General features: G+C 47.9%; 2 protein-coding genes across 3 annotated transcripts; both read left to right on the forward strand.

Moving 5' to 3' along the window:
* Nucleotides 1-251: 251 nt before the first annotated feature.
* On the forward strand, nt 252-14737 carry LOC122367626 (angiogenic factor with G patch and FHA domains 1-like). 2 transcript variants are annotated; one of them, XM_043340929.1, is made up of 11 exons: nt 252-284; nt 2983-3063; nt 3851-3952; nt 4486-4554; nt 5372-6584; nt 7025-7170; nt 8442-8751; nt 9509-9613; nt 10449-10526; nt 11472-11636; nt 13909-14737. In XM_043340929.1, the coding sequence occupies exons 5-11, from the start codon at nt 5823-5825 to the stop codon at nt 14485-14487; spliced, it is 2145 nt and encodes a 714-aa protein (XP_043196864.1). In that variant the 5' UTR covers nt 252-284; nt 2983-3063; nt 3851-3952; nt 4486-4554; nt 5372-5822; the 3' UTR covers nt 14488-14737. The 2 variants fall into 2 exon arrangements, with proteins under 2 accessions (XP_043196864.1, XP_043196863.1); XM_043340928.1 differs by lacking the exon at nt 252-284 and adding an exon at nt 8929-8935 and having other exon boundaries at nt 2981-3063; nt 8442-8752; nt 9514-9613.
* Nucleotides 14738-15202: 465 nt separating this feature from the next.
* On the forward strand, nt 15203-19732 carry LOC122367629. The gene is made up of 2 exons (XM_043340933.1): nt 15203-15270; nt 15946-19732. Exon 2 carries the CDS (start codon nt 15972-15974, stop codon nt 18879-18881), a length of 2910 nt encoding a protein of 969 aa, XP_043196868.1. The 5' UTR covers nt 15203-15270; nt 15946-15971; the 3' UTR covers nt 18882-19732.
* The last annotated feature ends 642 nt before the right edge of the window (nt 19733-20374 follow it).

A 20374-nucleotide genomic window follows, 5' to 3' on the forward strand; every position in this document is an offset into this window, starting at 1 on the left:
GATGATGCATAAAACTAGATTTGCATGATTTTTGAATTCATCTGTCATTTTTTTGCTAATACAAGTATAATTTGGCAATAACATAAATCAAAAGTAAAGTTATCGGAGCTTGAAATTTTTTAAAAGAACATGGTCGTAAAAAAATGACGTCATTTTTTCACTTTTTTTTGTTTCTTCATTTATCTAGATTACAATTTTTCGGCATCCTTGATTGCAATGTTTCGCTCAAAAAGCAAAAATTTAGTAGGACGGCAAAACATAACTCTGCAGGGCCGTGTATATAGGTCTCTTTGTTCGGCTTTTTTATGAGGATTTGGGGCATATTGATATTGGGGGGCCGTACTTTTAAAGGGACCCTCCCACCTTCACATTAGTTTTGAGTTGAGATAGCCAAGTTTGCGGCCAGGCTCAGAAACCACCATTTATCCTGGTCGCAACCCCCGCAGCTTTATGGTGTTCAAGAAATTTCTTCCCTTTACTTGCAGGGTGGGACCAGCGTGGTCCCTATCTCTTAACCATTACGGGAGTCTGATGACGTCATCAGGCTTTCGAACGTCCGTTAAATGTTTGACTTAAACGTTTTGTAGCACGCGGTGGTATATGCTTTTTTGCGCGCAACAAATGCCGCACTTTCAAATAAAGTCGCTAGGAACAGCGGAGATCCCAAAAAGTAAACAAAACAGTCGGGGAAACTATGGTAAAATCTGCTATTTTTAGCAGTCTGCTATTTTTAGCAGAAATCTGCTAAAAATGGGTACGCATGTGACGTCATCGTACCCAAATATAGCAGATTTGGGTACGGCCCCCGACAAAAGCAGATCTGCACTCTAATTGAAGCAAATGCGCATCAAATGCCTGGCAGATTCATGATTAGAATAGTGCTGAGAATGTCCTCTGATATTTTTGTTCAGATCCGACTATTTTCAAATAATGAATTTGAAAATAGTCGGATCTGAACAAAAATAGCAGAGAACACTCTCAGCACTATTCTAATCATGAATCTGCCAGGCATTTGATGCGCATTTGCTTCAATTAGGGTGCAGATCTGCTTTTGTATGGGGCCGTACCCAAATCTGCTATATTTGGGTACGATGACGTCACATGCGTACCCATTTTTAGCAGATTTCTGCTAAAAATAGCAGACTGCTAAAAATAGCAGATTTTACCATAGTTTCCCCGACTGAAAAGTAAAAGTCTAATACAAGATACCTATAAGGTCTAATATCTTGAAAACCGGTGAATATTTTTCGATGAAATTTGGTAAATATTCGTTTTTGCTCTTTCTGAACCGAGCGACATCACTTTCATGCCAATTCATTAACTTTTTTGAAGGTGGGAGGGTCCCTTTAACTGAATTATTATTGGGAGGGTATTGGCTTACTAAGTGAGGTGAGTACCTAGTCGGTAAAGGTGGGTAGGTAATGTTCGATGTTATCAGCAAGGCTGTTATCAGTTACACGCATTTTTTCGCGTATCGTGTTTCACTGAGTTGACATAAGATCAACTTTTTCTGCGGTAAGTCAACCTGAACTGACACTTGACAGTCATGGGTCAATTGCCTGAATTTGAAATTGAATATGATAATCCTGACTCATCCAGACCCAAGGGTGAGCCTTTTTTACTCCCCAGACTCCAGAGGGCCGTTCACGGGTACCGCACACTGCTGAGTGCTGTGTGTGTGGTGTGTGCAGTAGGCGTTGGGGTAGGGGAGGGGTAGTTGGTGTGACGTCACATGCCACACAGCTGCGTGCGGTGCGGCCAGACTGGAAAAAATACATGTTATGCCAAATATGTCAGGTGTAGTGACAGGATCGCGCGCGCCGAAAATTACAGCGCACATCCGGTGTAACTTCACATATGCCGAATTTGGCGCATGGCGGCGGCTGAGGACTGTTCACGGGCCCTGTGTGCGACAGCCTCCAAGCTCCGCCCACTGCGTCCCTACGTCAGCCTTCCGTCACCGCACACAGCGACTGCTGTGGCCGACGCGCTGTGGCCGGTCGGAACCAGCCACAGGGGACCGTCCACCGCACGCAGCCGTGAGGTCAGAACCGCCTACCCATCCCCTACCCCCACGCCTGCTGGACCCACCGCAGTCTGCACACACCGCACTCAGCAGTGTGCGGTGCCCGTGAACAGCCCTCAGGGCACTTCATCGTGCGGCCTCGCATCAATGGCGCGACAACTGGTTCGAGTCACTATTCAAGCCACTCCTCGGGGGCACGCCGCCGCTCCCTATCCCCGGAAAGGACCGAGAGGACGCCGTTTCGGTGCACCAGGTGAGGGCGGGGCCCGGTCCGCTCCAGTACGTGCACCGAATCGGCTGTCTCCCCTTCGCGGCGTGCCAGCAGTGGCAGTGCCCGCACAAACGGTGCCCAGCGGCGCTCTGCGCCTTGTGCCAAGAAGAGGCTTACGTGCCGGAGCACGTGCTGCTACGCTGCCCGGTCCTCACTGGCCCCCGCCACCCTCGAACACACCGCTCCGCCGATTTTTGTGAACAGCCCTCTGAACAGCCCCCCGTGCCCCCCGTGAACAGCCCTCTGACTCAAAATCAAATAAACAAACAGTCGGGGGATGAGGAAATGTTGATATATATGGTTGCGGGTTACCAGCTAGGCTATTGTTACTATTTATTTAGTAGAATTCACTAAATAAATCCTCTGATTGTAAACCCAGCCGCATATTGTGGCCACTTTAACTGTTCGCAGATTTCTCAATAGAAGCATATTGACTCCAGTGAATAAAGCCACTGCTTGATATATCCTAAACGCTGTGTAACCAAGTTGGATTTAATAAGCCGATTCTACTATATTTCAGCCCGATATAACCATGCTGTTGAGCCATTTGGTATCAGGCACTAGGCAGTTTGGCGGATTGCTGAGTAGGTTGTCAGGACTTGTCTCATAATTTTGTATGATGCAACCTGAACCGGGGACAGCAAATCAAATGTTTTTGCTTGACATGGTTTTATTTTTGTTTCAGGTTATCTCGATGGCGGCCTCAGGCCCGGTGTCACGGTCCATTCAGTCTAAACTGGCCCAGCTGAAGCCATGTCACTTGGAGGTCAGGCTCAGGGGGTTACGGTTCTATGCTGCCACATAGGGAGGGCTCAGGAGGCAGATGACGCCACGGGAAGTCATGGTTTTGTCGATTTTTAAGACTTTGCTGTGCAGTAAATTATCTTTTTTTTAGGTCTAAGGGAGCCTAAAGGGTAATATCAAACTGCCTTAGAGTATAAAATCTTCGGAAGATTAATATTGGCGAAAATTGGTAGACACCCGCTGACGTCATCTGTCAAGGTCACGGATGTAAACAAATGGCTAACTGTTCTACCTCCTATATACGGCCTTGGTCAGGCTGTGAACTCTGTTGTAATTCTCATTTTCAGGCATCGTGTAGTATTTTCACGTTTTCTCCATCTCACGTGCAGTGCCTTTTAGGAACTTGGCCTGGGGATATCATATATAGAGGCAGCTGAGCAAGTTTCTATGTCGACATTGACATTGTTTGAGGTTCACCTTGCACAGCTGAACAATTTTCAGTTTGAAATAGTTTGTTTTAGTGCATGCTTCATTCTCTTTTAGAACATCTTTCAATAAATCATGTTTAGTAATCAGTAGGTTCTGACTTGAAAAGCATATCAATGGCAAGTCTTTGTTCCTGTTTGTTATTTACAACTTTCAGTTGTCAGTTTCATCACATCCTGATCCTTTGAATGAGGAAGAATCATATTCATATTTTTATTTTTATTTTCAAATCTTAGGTGTCTCACTCCCCATGTCTCTTGTTCATATCAATTGCATTGCATATGCCTGTTGATTTGATCTTACAGCATTTTCTTCTCTCACAGATAATTAACGAGTCATTCATGCATAACGTGCCAAAAGGGTCTGAAACACACTTCAAAGTGGTAGTTGTCAGTGAAGAATTCCAGCAGAAGCCTCTGATACAGGTCAGTAGATAAAATGTCAGCAGAAGTCACCCATCTTGCTGACCCTCCCCTATAACACACACAGACATATTTTACAAATTGTGAGTCATGTGTCTTCTAAAGCTTTCCAGTGATCACAAATTCACTACGGACAATGTCCATAGTGATCCATGTCCATTGGACATGGATTAGAGATAACTCTAAGAGGTATCTCTTATCCATGCTTTGAACATGGATGAAGTATAACCTAATCAATGCTTTGAAGGTTGGATGGGAATAATGACTGAAGCAATCATAATGTGCTTACTGCTTAGTCATTGGTCTGAACAAAAATCTAGTTATTAGGCTTGTAAATGTTTTGTGCTCTCTGCAGTAACCAGTAACGAGTATCATAATATTGACTGTGGGGTTAATTTACTCTTGGAATTAAAGCCAAATGAGCAGCTACACCCATGGCGATACTTGTCCTCATACCAGCTCCAACACCACCTCCCTTGTGTCGTGTCTTGCCTGCCCTCTGACCCGCCACCTGGCGGCGCTCTGTCGAATTACAGCGCCACCGTATGGTCAACAGTCTTCTGAGCGAGGAGCTGGCCTCGGGAGTACACGCCCTCTCCATAGTGGTGCGTATCGAGCAAAGGCACGAGATAGCGCCCCTTTTGGGCTTTGATTCAGGTTCCTTACAGTGCAAAGCATTGTGCAAAGCTCCAAAGGCCGGAAAGACTCGTTGTCAGGAAATCATATGCGAGAGCCTTTTCAAATAGGTACATAATATTGTGCTCTCGTCAATCGTACACCTCCCTGCGTACGGTTGTTGCCAATGTGAAATGCAACGGAATAGGTCCCCGCATGCGATTTCCTAGGGGTGTTCACGGGCACCGCACACTGCTGCGTGCGGTGTGTGCGGTACGTCCAGCAGGCGTGGGGGTAGGGGATGGGTAGGCGGCTCTGACGTCACGGCTGCGTGCGGTGGACGGTCCGCTGTGGCCAGTCCCGACCGGCCACAGCGGTCGCTGTGTGCGGTGACGCAAGGCTGACGTAGGGACGCAGTGGGCGGAGCTTGGAGGCTGTGTGCGGTCCGACCGCACACAGGGTCCGTGAACAGCCCTCCTGACTGCAGAAATAGTTTGTTTCAGCCCTAATTGCTTTGCTTATTGGCGTGAACGACCAATACTGTGTCATTGTTTGTGCATCATCTATCCGGGCCACTGGCAAAGCCACCATGTTGGAAAAATAATGACTCAGGTTAAGGCCTTCTTGTTTTTATGACTTAATCAACCAGCTGATATTGTGAATAGTGGTCATCCATATTTGTTTGGAGAAAGGTATGCAGTTCGTGAAGCTATTTAGTATTTTACATGAGATGGAAAACGGAAAACGAAACGTGATTGATACTATCGTAGTATGGTCTGATCTGGATTGCTCCCGCCCATTTCACAGGCGAAGACCCCTGACCAGTGGTCTTCAACACAGAAGGTAGAGCCGAGCCCCAACTGTATGGGAGGCTTTGGAAAGTAGAGAGACTGAAACGAACTGGATAGTAGTGGCGGCGATAAGCGCCGTGTTTAGTGCTGATTGAGGAGAAAATAGTGACGGAAAGAAGTGAAAAATAGTGCTGAAACGAGAATATAGTGCTGACAGTGACGGAAAGAAGTGTCGTGGAGATCGTGTTGATTGAGGGTAGTAATCAAAGTGAAAGAATGAGTTGCAATTGACTGATAAATGCCGTAGGACGTCTCCGAAATAGTTACGAAGACCGGAAGGGAGTGGTGTTGTGTCGGATCACATCAAAATTGTGTTGAAACAATCGAGCACAGTGCGTGGTTTCCGTGATTAACCGTAGCGCGATAACAGATTGATGATCGCTGTTGGACCAACCTCGCACCCCTGAATGGACTGGCTGAGCCTCCGTCTATCGAACATGAGACTAGAGGAAAGAGTCAAACGGGAGAAAAATAACACCCGACGACTCGGTAAGCTAGTCACTAGTGACGTCATGGAGACTGATGGTGACGTCATAGATGGCGAAGGTGACGTCATGAGTGCCAGTGGTGACGTCATTAGGCAGAATGTCGATGCTTCTAGCGGCGAAGAGGCGAGATGTTGTGCGGGTGATGCTTTAGAAGTATCTGAAAAAGAAGGCTCCGATGGCATTGAAATTCCTGTAAATTCTGACAAAAATGAAGTCATGGATGTAATTGACAACTCCAGCAATGGAGGTGACGTCATATCATCGATTGCCACTGCTGACTCTAAGCCGGATGACGTCACAGAAGCCGTCGCCGATGACGTCTCCACGCTAGAAAACGCGTCAGTCATGTCCGTCCGTGCCTCACCCGTGCCCGCTGACGTCACGATAGCACCAGATGACGTCACACTGGGTCTGGATGACGTCACTGATACGGTAGTTGCCAATAGTGACGTCACACTCAGCGATGTGACGTCATCGGATGACGATGAAACACCAGAACAGTTGAGAGAAAGATGTAGAAGACAGAAGAGACAACTGAGAGGTCTCAAACGGAGACTAGAGCAGCTGCAGAGGGAGAATGCCGCTCTGCGCATGCGCCGTGACCCAGAGGAGGTCGTGGCGGAGGGGGTGAAGGAAGACACGGCACTTGACCCGGCGGCCATAGTGGAAGATATCAAACAGGTTAGTTGGAGGGGATATGTGCCTATGTGAACGGAAAAGTTTGCACTTTGCATGGTTGTATTTAATGATTTATGAGAGCGTATACCATGCGTAAACCGTGTTGTTACTCTTTAGTAGGGTGTAAAACAGCTGAGAAGGATTTCCAGTGGCTGCATAATCGCGCAATTACTCTCTGGTATCTCGCCAAACTGTGCCATGCGCCACTACCAGCTAATTGAAAAACACAATTTTAATGAATGCTGTTGTCAATTTGCAAAACAACCTGCGGTTATCCTAAACGACCAAAATATGCCGATTTTACTCCGTGCTATTTTTGGTTACTGTGTTTTTCGCATGTAATTTCCAAAGCCTTGTGATAAAGGTATCCCATTTACTCCACTTCAAGTCCAGACTGTCGTGTGGTCCCGACTGAGATTCGAACCCGCTTCTCCCGCGTACAGGCCGCAGCAGAGACAGCCGCGCAGCTGGCGCCATCTGGACTAGTGTTCGAGCCGGAGACGGGCCTGTACTACGATCACGACTCGGGATACTACTGGGACGCTAGTGCCCAGATGTACTACGATGGGACCAATGGATACTATTTGAGGTATGGGATACTACTGGGTTGCTAGTGCTCAGATGTACTACGGGATGGGACGAGTGGATACTATCTGAGGTATGGGATACTACTGTGACGCTAGCTGTGCTCAGGTGTATTGCAATAGGGACCAGTGATATTATCCAAGATATAAGGGCTAGAGAGTACGACAGCTGGGTACACGTGTATTTTTGTAAGACCGTAGCACAGTATTTCAGCAAAGATCATTACATTTCATAGCATTTTCGTAGGGTGTCGTGACGTAAAGATGTTGTTACAATTTCAAGCTACAGATGTATAACCGGAGTTTTGAATAGAGCAATGGAAAGTGAAGAAAAGAGATTGGTAATTTTAACATTCCTTCAGGTAGTTTTACTCGAGCAATGAAACTGAGGTGTGTTTAACGCACGTTAAACATACTCTACCGGCTTCTGTTCTACCTCGTATCGTCGATTCTCTTGTACTTTCTCACATTCGATACTGTGCGCAGGTGTATGGTAGCTGTGGCAAAAATGTACTGACCGAACTACAAAAAATAGTCAACTTCGCAGCACGAGTTATTTCCGGTCGACGGAAATACGACCATGTTTCGGATGTCATTTCAGACTTAGGTTGGCTCACTGTTCCAAAGCTAGTTGACTATTTTGACATATGCATGATTCATAAAATTTTATCGCTGGACGTACCAATAGGATTGCGTGAAGCACTGTTGTTTAATCATGAATCAATCTCTCGAAGAACACGGCAGTCGGATCATATTTCAACCACTCGCCCCCGCAACAACCATGGAAAACGTACATTCATCTATCGTGCATCCAAATTGTATAACACATTCGCCATAGATCATCATGTGAACCACCTTAGCATGACTTCTTTTAAGCGCCACATTCGCAAAATGTTGGCTGATGCATCGTGATTTTTTTTTCGTGACTAGTTAGTTTATTTTAAGTGTCCGCGATTTTGTTCTCATGAAGATGTGTGTGTGTGTGTGTTTTTATAACTTTTTTTATACCGTGCGGTATTACATTGTATGACAAGGGTATTGGAATAGCCCATTTTGTGTGGAAATACCTGATAATGTGAAATAAATAAATAAATAAATAAATGAAACGGAGATAATTTGGAAAAAAACTTAAATGATATCTTTTAGCACACCTTTTTTTTCGCCATCCCATGTCATACGTGTTATACTCAGCTGGCTAGCGTTTCATCAGTCACAAAACCCTCTAATGTCTCGCCGCTGATATCTCATCTCCCTTTTTCTTCTGCTCTTTCCGCAGGTATGACGAAGTCAGCGCCTCGTACGTATACGTCGAACCCGCTGCCAACGCCTCAGCCACTCCAGTCGACCCCTCAAAGCAGCCCTCCTCCCCTAAAGACCCTTCTGAAGAGCCTTCTGCGGCACCCCGGAGGAAACGTTCCTCCGGGGAAGAGTTGGAAGAGGGAGAGATTGAAGAGGAAGAGGAGGAGGGAGAGAGAGTGGAGTATCACTGGACGGGGGAGGAATATTGGACAGAGCGGAGGGAGAGGTGGAGAGAGCGTGAGAGGAGGGAAGAGGTGACGAAGGTGGAGCAGAGAACTCAATACCAGGTGAGTTTTATTTAGTGATAGGGAACGTTTGTCGCCGTAACAGCATCGATGAAATAATCGAGAAATTTATCGATAACGATTTTGCTTGTTAGGTATCACATCTCATTTATCAAGTTTTCAGATTGCTTGATGTTGAGAAAGGTTAAACGGAACGCGATTCTACTCTTTCGGCACTTTCCTGTGTTAACCTGATGGAATATTTTGTGACGTCAGTGTTAACAGTGCACTGCTGATGTCAATTACGTTGATATGTGTGGGATAGCGCTGCTTGCTGTGTTGTTTTAGATGCGTGTTTACCTTGTGGTGCAGCTGATTTGTGTTGTGACGTCGGAGAGTGAGGTCCTTCTTGTATCGTAGTGTGTGACGCTGAGATCGACTTTTAACCAGGTGATGCTGATCCATGACAAACCAGGGCTGCGGACTCGGAGTCGGCTGTCGGAGTCGACCACTTTCACAGGAGTCGGAGTTGATTTTGGAAACCGGAGTCGGAGTCACCGAAAATCCATCGACCCCGCAGACTTGGCAGGACTGCGGCGTCTGAGTTGGAGTGGAGTCTCGCTCTGCCCGGAGCCGGAGTCGGAGCTGTTTTCGGAGTCGGAGTCACCGAATATTCATCGACTCCGCAGCCCTGTGACGAACATAACATAACTGCTACTAGGTATCAGTTGTTATCTGTAACACTTATAGGCTATCTGTAACCCATCTGTAACAGACTGAAGTAACACCTCCCCATAATTCGCCATTCTTTTTTCCTCAGGCACGCGAGACCTCCACACCGGCAGTGATAGAGAGTGGTCCCCGGTCACCGATACCAACTGTGACCGAGCCGCCCTGGCTGAGGATGATTGTCACAGAGACCAAGGTAAGATCACAGAGTGATTGTCACAGGTAAGATCACAGGATGATTGTCACAGAGACCAAGGTAAGATCACAGGATGATTGTCACAGGTAAGATCACAGGATAATTGTCACAGAGACCAAGGTAAGATCACAGGATGATTGTCACAGAGACTAAGGTAAGATCACAGGATGATAGCCACAAAGACCAAGGTAAGATCGCAGAATGATTGTCGTAGAGATAAAGGTTAGATGATAGGATGATGTCACAGGTAAGATCTCAGGATGATTGTCACAGAGACTAAGGTAAGATCACGGGATGATTGTCACAGGTAAGATCACATTATTATTGTCAATGAGACTAGGTTATGATGATAGATAAATATTAGATATGATGAAATTATGGTATTGGTGCATATATTAACTGCATCATACGCTGTTTCATGTATCTCATATTACTATAACCCCGTGTTTCCATTCATTGTCCTGCATACCAATGACGTCATATATTGTTTGACTGCTGGTGGATCTCTGTGTTGGTTCGCTGTAGCTGTAATGCTATGTATTTGTACCAATGACGTCATACATTGTCTGTTTGTCAGCTGCCTGATCTCTGTGTTGGTTTTCTGTAGCTGTAATGCTATGCAATGTACCAACTACCAATGACGTCATATATTGTCCGTTCACCAGCTGGCTGATCTCCGCGTTGGCTCTCTGCATATCGCCACTGAGCTATATTTGTACCAATGACGTCATATATTGTTTGTTTGCCAGCTGGCGGATCTCCGCGTTAGTCCGCTCCATATCGCCACTGAGCTATATCTTTTTAGCAATGACGTCATATACTGTCTGTTCACCAGCTGGCTGATCTCCGCGTGGGCTCTCTGCATATCGCCACCATAGACGGCCTGACGGTCGGACGGGACACCTCACAACAGGTGAGAATGATGTCATCTTCTTACAGTGCTGGTGAGAACTTTGCAGTCAGGTAATCGTTTAATAGGTACAGTCCACAGCAGAAGTAATGTGTGGTTTCAGTCATGGGTATATTCTGCTTCTGAAGCCTAGGAACGATCAGCCAGACTGCAACGAGACTTTAAATGTAGCTTACATGTATCTTCACCCTTGCAGCTACAACTTTATCTTTTGACGTCTTCTTTTCAATCAGTCCGCATTTAAAAATCGTCGGTCAAAGCCATCCGTTGAGATTGGTAAAACCACACATTACTTTAGCGGTGGGCTGTACCTATACATAGAAAAGTGTAGCTGTCACTAGCTAGTATTGTTTACTATGACCGTTGGCTCTGAGCTATAGTTTTTCTCACATTTCTTAGCTATCAGCTTGTTGTCCTTCAGCTTTGCTAAACTGATGTCAGACTTGATCATCAGTTTAGTTCTGCCGTATCATCCATAGTAAGCTGCGAATATCGTTCTAGCCCTGACACCCCCTCTTCCTCGATCGTCTAACCCCACCCCCTCTCTCTCCCTCTCCCTCCCCTTCTTCCTCTTCCCTCCCTCTCTCTCTCTCTCTCTCTCTCTCTCTCTCTCTCTCTCTCTCTCTCTCTCTCTCTCTCTCTCTCTCTCTCTCTCTCTCTCTCTCTCCCCTCCCTCCCTCCCTCTCTCTCTCCTCTCCATCTCTCCCTCCCTCCCTCCCTCTCCCTCTCTCTCGTCTACCCCCTCTCTCTCCCTCTCTCTCGTCTACCCCCTCTCTCTCCCTCCCTCCCTCCCTCCCTCCCTCCCTCCCTCCCTCCCTCCCTCTCTCTCTCTCTCTCTCTCTCTCTCGTCTAACCCCTCTCTCTCTCCCTCCCCTCTCTTTCCCTCTCCCTCCCTCCCTCCTCCCCCTCTCACTCCCTCTCGTTTAACCCCCCACTCTCTCCCGGCAGCTCTGTCTGAATGACACAAACCTCAGCAAATTTCACGCGGTAATTGGCTACCGCGCCGAGTCAGCTGACACGGTGGGCGGGGCTAGCGGTGGGTACTACATCCGGGACCTGGGCAGCAGAAACGGCACCTTTGTCGATGATAAACGGATCTCGGTGGCCAAACAGGTTAGTGAAGGGGATTTAACTGCGGGTGTAGTACATTTTTTTCGTGGATGTAATACTGTATTGTGGTCGATATTGTGTGTAAGGTCATTTTCATGGTTTCTTTAAAGTGATTCGTTGATAATGCTTGGATGTTCAAGTTTGAGATAATGCTTTGGTTTTGGGTTTCTACTATGCATTTCAGACCCCATGAGACCCTGTTTTTCGGCGATAATTTATTTAATATTTGTCCAATTTGCTTCAAATTTTCACAATGCACATTTCAGCTCAAGCGCCAATTTTTGTCAATATGGTCTCTTAACAAAATATCAAATTTTAGGGTACTTGTCGTTGCCTCGTAATGTTAAAATCGGCCCCGTAAATCCGTCAGTGGAGTAGAGGCTATCCGTGCGTAGGCGTGACGTCACAAACACGTGACCATTAAGCTCCGCCCTCCCGGCGGACGGGGCGGTGACCTTGGCCGGTCAGTCGGCTGCGTGGAGCGGGCGGGGCAGTAGCTGTCGCACCGGGGCGGCTCGCATGGAGCGAAGCTGCCGTGCAGTTGTCGTTGCAGCCGTAACTTCATCGAATGAGCTAAATAGCGCGCATAAGTAACGCACTAGCTGAAGCCCTTGACTTTCCATTTATCACAAATGTATACGTACACCTTGTTCAGTCACAGCAAAATATCTATTTCCACACAAGATTCGGGGCTTGTGAAAAAAGCGCACATAAAAAACGCTGTTGATTTCAAATGATTGCGTAAAATTATGTATCGTGTCAGACTACGTTCAAATTGCAAAATAGAATCACCATTAATAGGATGCAATTTATGTGTTTGATATATGAAATATGATTAGGAATTATGCCGGTGTGATCGATTCATATCATCCCGGTGCAACATAAGCATTGAACACCTTCAGGAGTAATCTATTTTGTCATCGACTTCGGTTGAGGAGGTCGCCGGACTAACTTTACCCCCAGATCTTATGTGTTGAAATGCAAACATGAAAAGTAAAAGCCTAGAGAATAGAGATAGTTACCTCACCATTGAGGACATACCTACTGCTACATAAGTTTTGCAAACAAAAAAGTTTTGTGTTTCTTGATGATCGTTCTCGTGTCCGCCTGCCACATTCCTATTGCTTTCTGTGCACGCCTTAACAATATAACACACACACATGGCATTCTACCATACGACACATTACGCTTCTGCCCCACCCGGCGCCCCGCACCGCTTCACGAATCACGAATACGGTCGTCTCGCTGGAGCGATGCCCCAGGCAATCGGCCGTGCCCGAGACTCTTCATCCTACCCTGTTGCTTTCTGCGCCTTCCTCAGAAACATCTATTGACGCTGCCAAATATATCAATATTTTTTTTGGTCATGCAGAGGCTTACGCATGATCTTATATGTAGGTAATCGGGTGGTGACCTGACCCAACCTGACGATGAGATAGGTGCAACTCCGGCGTAAATAAATATTCAGAGTTCAAGAGTCCATCTATCTTTCCTTCTACGGCCGGTTCCGTTCCAATAGATCCTAGCTTTGATTCTGATCATTCTGAATATTCTGAGCTGGTTCGACGTTTAAATACCAAAATGAGGAGAAGAGGACACCAAATGCCCTCGAACGGATAATTTTTTGGTTTTCGTCCCGACAACGTTGCCAGCTTAACTTGTCTCCATTATGTGGTCCCGCTGCGACCTCTCCGCGGTGCTGACACCGACTGAAGCGGCATAGACCCATCGCGGTCACGGCCGGTGGGCGGAGTCAAATTGAGCACGGCGTAACGTGATTGGCCAGCGCTCCTATCCAATCCGGTGCGGCAACGAGCGAGCCTCTATCCGGGTGCAAAAACTGATTAACATTACGAGCCAACGACAAGTGCTCTAAATTTTGATATTTTGTTAAGAGACCATATTGACAAAAATTGGCGCTTGAGCTGAAATATGGTCTGCCAAAATTTCAAGCTAATTGGACAAAAATTGAAGAAATTATCGCCGAAAAACAGGGTCTCATGGGGTCTGAAATGCATAGTAGATCGCTGTGTTCGCTAACCATTTCTTCGCCAAAAAACGGTAACCATCCGTCTTCCAAAAAACGGGTTCGATCATTTCAGTAAAATATGAAAATTTTCGGGACTAGATCCCTCGCAACCGCTAGACCAAGGCCGTTGGGTAGTTGGTAGTGCACGTGCTTCACCCTTCATTCCACAACTATTTGTCGTGTCCTAACTATTTGCCGAAAGTTTGCTCACTGTGTTTGACCGGAGCGCTGTTTTCTGTCTGTCAGGAGTCTGAGGACACCGCTCTACCACACGGCTGTGTTCTCCGTCTGGGCGGCACGTGTCTCATGTGCCACGTGCACGTGGCAAACGACACGTGTCTTGAATGTGAGCCTGGCCAAACACAACAAAAACTACCTTCAACACTTATCCCGCCGGCTGCGGCGGTGGGCGACGCGCGACTACAGCGCCGCCAGGTGGCCAAGCGCATCAAACAGAAGTACGGTCTGCGCGCGGGAGATGGCGCTGTGGTCGAACTAGCGCCTGGGTACTCCGACCGCGCAGCTGAGCGGCGTCAAACCAAAGGTTCAGCGCATCATTCTGAGAAAACACAGACCGCGGATATACGCCAGAAACTACCGGAGAAAAACAAAGGCTTTCAGCTTCTGCAGAAAATGGGATGGAAAGAGGGATCAGGGTTGGGGAGAGAGGGGCAGGGGAGGGTAGAGCCGGTGCTGGCAGAGGAAAGAGCCGAGAGGCGGGGACTGGGCTGTGAGGAAGTTGTGGCTCCGGTGGTTGGCAAAAAACAGCAGCGGAAAACGGAAGTGTGGCAGAAAACGCAGGAGCGATTCAGTAAGCTCGTGTGATTTCAAGGGACGTCCTGTGATTTGAGGAGTTGGGATGGACATAAGACGTTTCATGCTTTAGTTTGGCAGTGATTGACTATCATGTTATCACTTGACACTTATCGATGATTGCGAGCGATTTCATAGACCTTTGTGTTCAAATAAAGGTCTATGATAATTTGAATGTCGAATTGTTTGTTTCATCGTTGCTGAGTGAATGTAGAAGTGCTTTCTTGTCTTGTAAGTCTGGTAATAAACGCGATGAATTTCGTCCGGGTCTTGTTATCAGACACCAGTCATTATTTCCTGCTCTTCGAACAACTAGGGGCACTCGTGTAGTAGAAGGTGGTGGTTGCAAAGCAAATGTTTTTATGGATTGTTAGACAGCGAACGATCAAAGGCTGCGGAGTACGTGACCCCAGCTAGAAAACGTCGCACTTTATTGTAAATTGCACGTAAATTATAATGTAGCAAACATCACTTTTGGTAAGTTGAATGTTACAGAGAAATGGATTTCGAAGATACGGCGGGGTCATGCCTGAGCCTGACATGAGTCTAGCTCTTATTTCATATACATATCATGGTAGAAGGCTTCGTGGCCAGTGGAACTCGCTATGCGATAAGGTGTTTCGACGAATTTTCCTAGTGGAATGTAAAAACCTTCACGCACAAAGAGATATGGCAGCCAATACTGCATCGTAATTGACGCAGATGTTTCAAAATATGGCTTGGGCCGCCAACTTGCATGCAGTGTTAGGGGGCATTTCTTTGTCAAATTTTGAGAAATTTGACGGAATAATTCTGGTAAATATTTGTGCTGGATCTTTTAAATTCTTTTTGATATGGAAAAGTCGGTAGGAAGACTGAGACGAGGGTTCAGCTGGGAAGGAATTGTGGGATTTGGAAAATTGTGGTATCATGATTAGCATCATAAATCATATATGACAATATGACAGAGGCAATGTATATGGGACGTTTTTCAATTCTAAGGAATAACACATGTACCACTTTTTTCTCATGCATCTTAATTTTTAAACAGTTAATAACAAGTGTCATCTATTTGCGAATGAGTGAGTGCGTGTCTTCGGGTGTTTACCGTGTGTGTATTTAATGTTGTGGTATGACTTCGCCTGTTAATGGGCCATAAGCCTGTTGGCGATTTATTTGAATAAATAAAGAAATAAATATCCAACATAATTTACAATTAAATATAAAGAGATGTGTATTGCTACCATCACAAATAATTTGCTTTTGGAAATTAATTGGAAATCATTTTATATATCAGGGAACATTTCTGCTTTCTAGTTTCTATATCCATGAGATGCAGCCCACAACCATAAATATATCTCATCCTACCCTCTGACGCCTCTGCAGACTGCAGTTAGATATAAAATCTGTCAACATAGGACATATTCATTTGACTAGGTCTAGGAGTTTGAAAATAACTTGATGATAATCCACTTTTTGTCTCATCCGCAGGCACTGCCGCGTTGTGACCTGCCCAGATGTCTCGCCTTCTGTTCTACTCAGTCCCTCTGGCTGCTGCCGGGATCTCATCATGGAGGTGGTACCTCCAACCACCACAACCCCCGGAGCCTCCACCTGCCATCTCCGAACCAGTCTACATCCCCAGTCGCTTCCCTCCACTGGAAGCCACCGACGACACTGCCATCTCTCGGCCGCCATCGGTACTAGAGCTTCACGCCCGGCCGCTGGCTCGTATGCGCACTGGAGATGAGTACCAACGACGCGAAGCGGCCGCGATGTTGTCACAAGCGCACGGTTTGACGGAGCCGGACTGTCGCCAACTGGGACAGACTTTGGACCACCGAACAGCACTCCTTCTCGCCAACTGGACGTCTACTGATCTACGGATGTTCCTCCCTCCGAGAGGCGTCTCCGCAGCAGCAGACTCAGCGCCTCCCCTGGAACTCCGTCTACGCCTACTCCTCGAATCCCTTCCCCCTGGCGCGCCCTGTGCTGAATTTTGGCGCGCGCGCGCTCTACGTCACCCGCCATTATCTGACTGGGATCCCGCGCCACTAGCGGCTGATGCGGCAGAACTTGGCGCCCCCGCCCCATGGCGATCCGCATCCTCTTCCGCCGTGGAAGCGGACTGTCTTCGCGCGCTACGAGAGCGGGCAGACTCCCCGCCACAGTGTCGCGCCATGTTGGCAGCTGGCGCGCTGGATCTTCTCGCTGCCGCGCATGCGCAGAAGCCGCGCGATGCGGCGCGATGTGGGGTGATTGCTCAGATTTTGGGAGGGTTTGACTCGGCCCAGTTGCTACATCAGGCGGGTTGGCTGGGGGTTCTGGCAGCCTGGAGTCGAGAGAAGGACATCAGAGTTGGTCCCGGTGCTTGGAGAGTCATCAGGAACCTCATCATTGAAGAGAGACTCCTTGGGACCTCGAAGACTACGAGTGGCGTCGGTGATTCCGGAAGGAGAGACGATCATGAAATGCGTAAGGGTGACACTGGTGGCTCAAAGCGTGCTAAGACGGGAAACGATGCAAGCGATGAGGCCAGAGACTCCAACCTCGCTGAGAAGAACTCTAAGCTATCTGAAGACAGCTCGAAAACCAATGTCACTACCACAACCACCACCTCTGGCACTACCATCACACACGAACCAGACGACCCCGTCGCCTCTGCTCTCGTTTCCCTCGACCTCCGCTTGGCGGCGCTGCGTTCACGGATATCCTCCTTCCTCTCCTCCCTCGGTCTCCCCTCTCTTCCCTCCACCCCTCCTCCCTCCCCACGCGTTCTCCGTCCTCTACCTGACGGTGTGTTAGTTCTTCACCCTCGGAGTATCTCCGCTGAAGAGAAGACTGAGGTTGACATTGTGTTTGTGCATGGTTTGCTTGGAGGAACGGAGCGGACTTGGCGTCAGGCAGACTCGGCCAAAGGCGAGCTCCTGCCTCCTCCTGAGCCGAGACTTTCCGAGATAGTGATGCGGATTCATGGAGAAGAAGGGAGATCGGTAGATAAAGGAGACAGAGAAGAGAGTCAAAAGAGTGGAGAGGATGTCGCAAAAGCCGGTGGTGATGTGACTAGGCGGTCTAGTGACATAGTTGATCGATCGAGTGATGTGATTGGTGAAAATCACGTCAGTGATCGGTCCAGGGAGACCATGGTGACTGATTCAAACCAGAACATCGACAGTAGTACCAATGGGAAGGAGAGGGTCAACAGAAAGAACGGCGTCATGGACTCCAACATCTCCAAATCGGATATCAGCCCAAAGATCAGTACAGGGAGAAGCGTGGGAAAGGGTCAAGCCGTCAGCGAGATCAACACCTCATCCAGCAACAACACCAGTGACTCTTCTTCAAACATCGCTTCAACTACCGCTACCACTACCGCAATCATCGCATCCAATGGTTCCACCGCTCGTTCTACGAGTTCCACCGCCTTCTCCACCGCCTTTTCCACATCCACAATGACATCCACCCATTCCACCTCCTATTCCACCTCCACAGCTTCGTCTTTCTTCACTAGCTCACCTGACCAAGAACCCTACACCCAGTGCTGGCCTCGAGACTGGCTTCCATCTTCCCTTCATCCCCTTAAAGTCCGTATTCTTTCCGTAGATTACGACTCTGCTTGGAGTGATTGGAGACCTCGCTGTGCTGCAAGACGTTCCAGGACTCTAGCTGAAAGGGCGGCTGATTTGAGGAAACTGTTAGAAGATGCGGGTGTTGGGGACAGGCCGATAGTATGGGTGACCCATTCTATGGGTGGGCTGCTTGTGAAGAAGATGTTGGTTGATGTCGAGAAAGAGGTGGAGAGGGGAGATGGGGAAAGAGGAGAGGGGATGGTGGAGAGAGTGAGGAGAGAGGAGAGAGTGAAGGGTGGGAAAGATGAAGTGAGAGCTGGTGGTACTGATGTGAAAACTGGTGATAGGGAAACCAAAGACTCTTCAACAAGCAACAGTGATGTTCAGCGTGGTGATTTGAATCACCCTCTCACCACCAACACCAACCTACCTGGCTCACCCTCCTCCCCACTCTCTCCCCTCCTATCCTCTACCCTCGGCGTCGTGTTCCTCTCCTGTCCCCACACGGGCTCCGCTCTCGCCACCTCCGTCTCCGGCCCCCTCTACCCCCTCCTCCTCCCCTCTACCGAGCTCCACTCCCTCTGCCGCCACTCTCCCCCTCTGCTCCAACTCCGAGAGGAGTTTGTCTCACTGTGTCTCAAACGAGGCACGCCGTGTCTCTCGGTGGCTGAGACACTGCCTCAGCCTCTGCTCGGACGAAAAGTGAGGTTCGTTGAAGCTGACTCGGCCGATGCCGGTGTGGGGGAAGTGGTTGAAGTCGCGGAAAATCATTTAGGCGTGTGCAAACCCAGAGATAGAAAGAGTGAAGTGTACAAACTTGTGGTGGACTTTGTGAAACAGGTGTGCGCAGGACTGTGAAGAGAGAGTGAGGGAGGAGGTAGAAGAAAGGTAGAGAAAAAGAGGAAAGGTGTCGAGAGCTAGGAGAGTAAAGAAGTGGGCACATGCTGAAAAATGTAACGGTTTTACTGTTTACCATTGATGATTTACTGTTTATCATTGACGTGGCATGCGTGTGTGTGAATGTTTCATACTGTTTCATACCGGTGACCACTGATGCTATTTGCTTGACGTGATATAATTGGCGCCGTGTTGCTGTCTTGGCTGGCTGTAGGTAAATCAGGTGTAACTATGTTGTCCTAAACGGGTAGGGTTTGTTTACACAAAAGCGCAAACATTTATCGCCCTAGTATGATTATTGTCTTGTTTGGCCAGCCCAGACAAAGGTGAGGGGTGCCGGGTGCGTATGATAAAGGAATTAACTGAATGTGCGTGATAGGCTGCCATTGTATATTGCCATTGTAGGCTAGTGCGTGTATCATTCGGTGTAACACCTGTAACACCAGTGTATGTTGAGGAGCCTAAAAGGCCTTAATTGAGAACGTTTGTGGCTGTGACGTTGAAACAACTCGCATAAAGTGTGCCTTTGTGAAACAATGCGCCTCTAGTCAGGTTTGTCATGCAACGAACAGGGCCAGTGAAGTGTGCTGTTCCCGTTTTAGGGCGATAGGATCTGGAAATTACCTGTTGTGTTATCTTGTGTTACCTTTGCGCGTGTTGCGTTGAACGTGCTTAAAGAGACATGTGCTAGAAATGATAAAAAGATATGTTTTGTAAGTGCTCAGGAATGTGGCGTTAAAAGTTGCCCGGTCGCCTTATTGTTGGTCTCAAATGTGATTGAAAGATACGCAATAAACCAGTGGTGGCCCTTATCAGTGTTGGTTTCGCTTTTTTACTGCGAACTGCGATAAAGACGTCACTGCGAATTGCCGGTAAATACGTTAAAACTGCTGCTATATTTGCCAGCACAATAAGCGCATCTTCGAAAAAGCTCGAGGCCGACTGAGAGATTCGAACCGGCGGACTAGCAGAAATGTGGCGCCAGTGAGGGTTCCCATAGGTGGGCTACGGCGTAATCGTTTCGTAGGAGGTAACCCTGGCCCCTGGAAGGTAGGCAATTTAGCTCCGGGGCAGGTCATGCCCCGAGGCGATGATTCTGCTGCCCCTGTGAGGTAGGCTTGTACGCGGCGGTGTACGGTTAGCGTCGTTCATGTTGAACACCCCGGTTTTCACGTATTTCAACATATACGACTTGGCGCCGGTTAAAATAACAAAGAACGCACCTGCCCCTGGAAGGTAGGCAGTTTAGCCCGGGGCTATAAAAGGTTGAAATGCGTGAAAACCGGGGTGTTCCACATGAACCATGCTAACCGTACACCGCCGCGTACAAGTCTACCTTCCAGGGGCAGCAGAATCGTCGCCTCGGGGCATGACCTGCCCCGGGGCTAAATTGCCTACCTTCCAGGGGCGTAAGTTCAGGTGGCACGACCCACGCTAGCTCGATAGCGCTACAT

Source organism: Amphibalanus amphitrite, unplaced genomic scaffold, assembly GCF_019059575.1.
Source record: "Amphibalanus amphitrite isolate SeventyFive unplaced genomic scaffold, NRLGWU_Aamphi_draft 000883F_arrow, whole genome shotgun sequence".
Taxonomy (NCBI): Eukaryota; Metazoa; Arthropoda; class Thecostraca; order Balanomorpha; family Balanidae; genus Amphibalanus; species Amphibalanus amphitrite.

Excerpts from the sequence above, each read along its gene's own strand:
- LOC122367629 (XM_043340933.1), top strand. The coding sequence starts at position 15,972 with ATGTCTCGCCTTCTGTTCTACTCAGTCCCTCTGGCTGCTGCCGGGATC.
- LOC122367626 (XM_043340928.1), top strand. The coding sequence starts at position 5,823 with ATGGACTGGCTGAGCCTCCGTCTATCGAACATGAGACTAGAGGAAAGA. Across the intron at positions 6,585-7,024 it reads TAGTGGAAGATATCAAACAG|GCCGCAGCAGAGACAGCCGC; the intron begins GTTAGTTGGAGG and ends TCCCGCGTACAG. Across the intron at positions 10,527-11,471 it reads GACGGGACACCTCACAACAG|CTCTGTCTGAATGACACAAA; the intron begins GTGAGAATGATG and ends CTCTCCCGGCAG.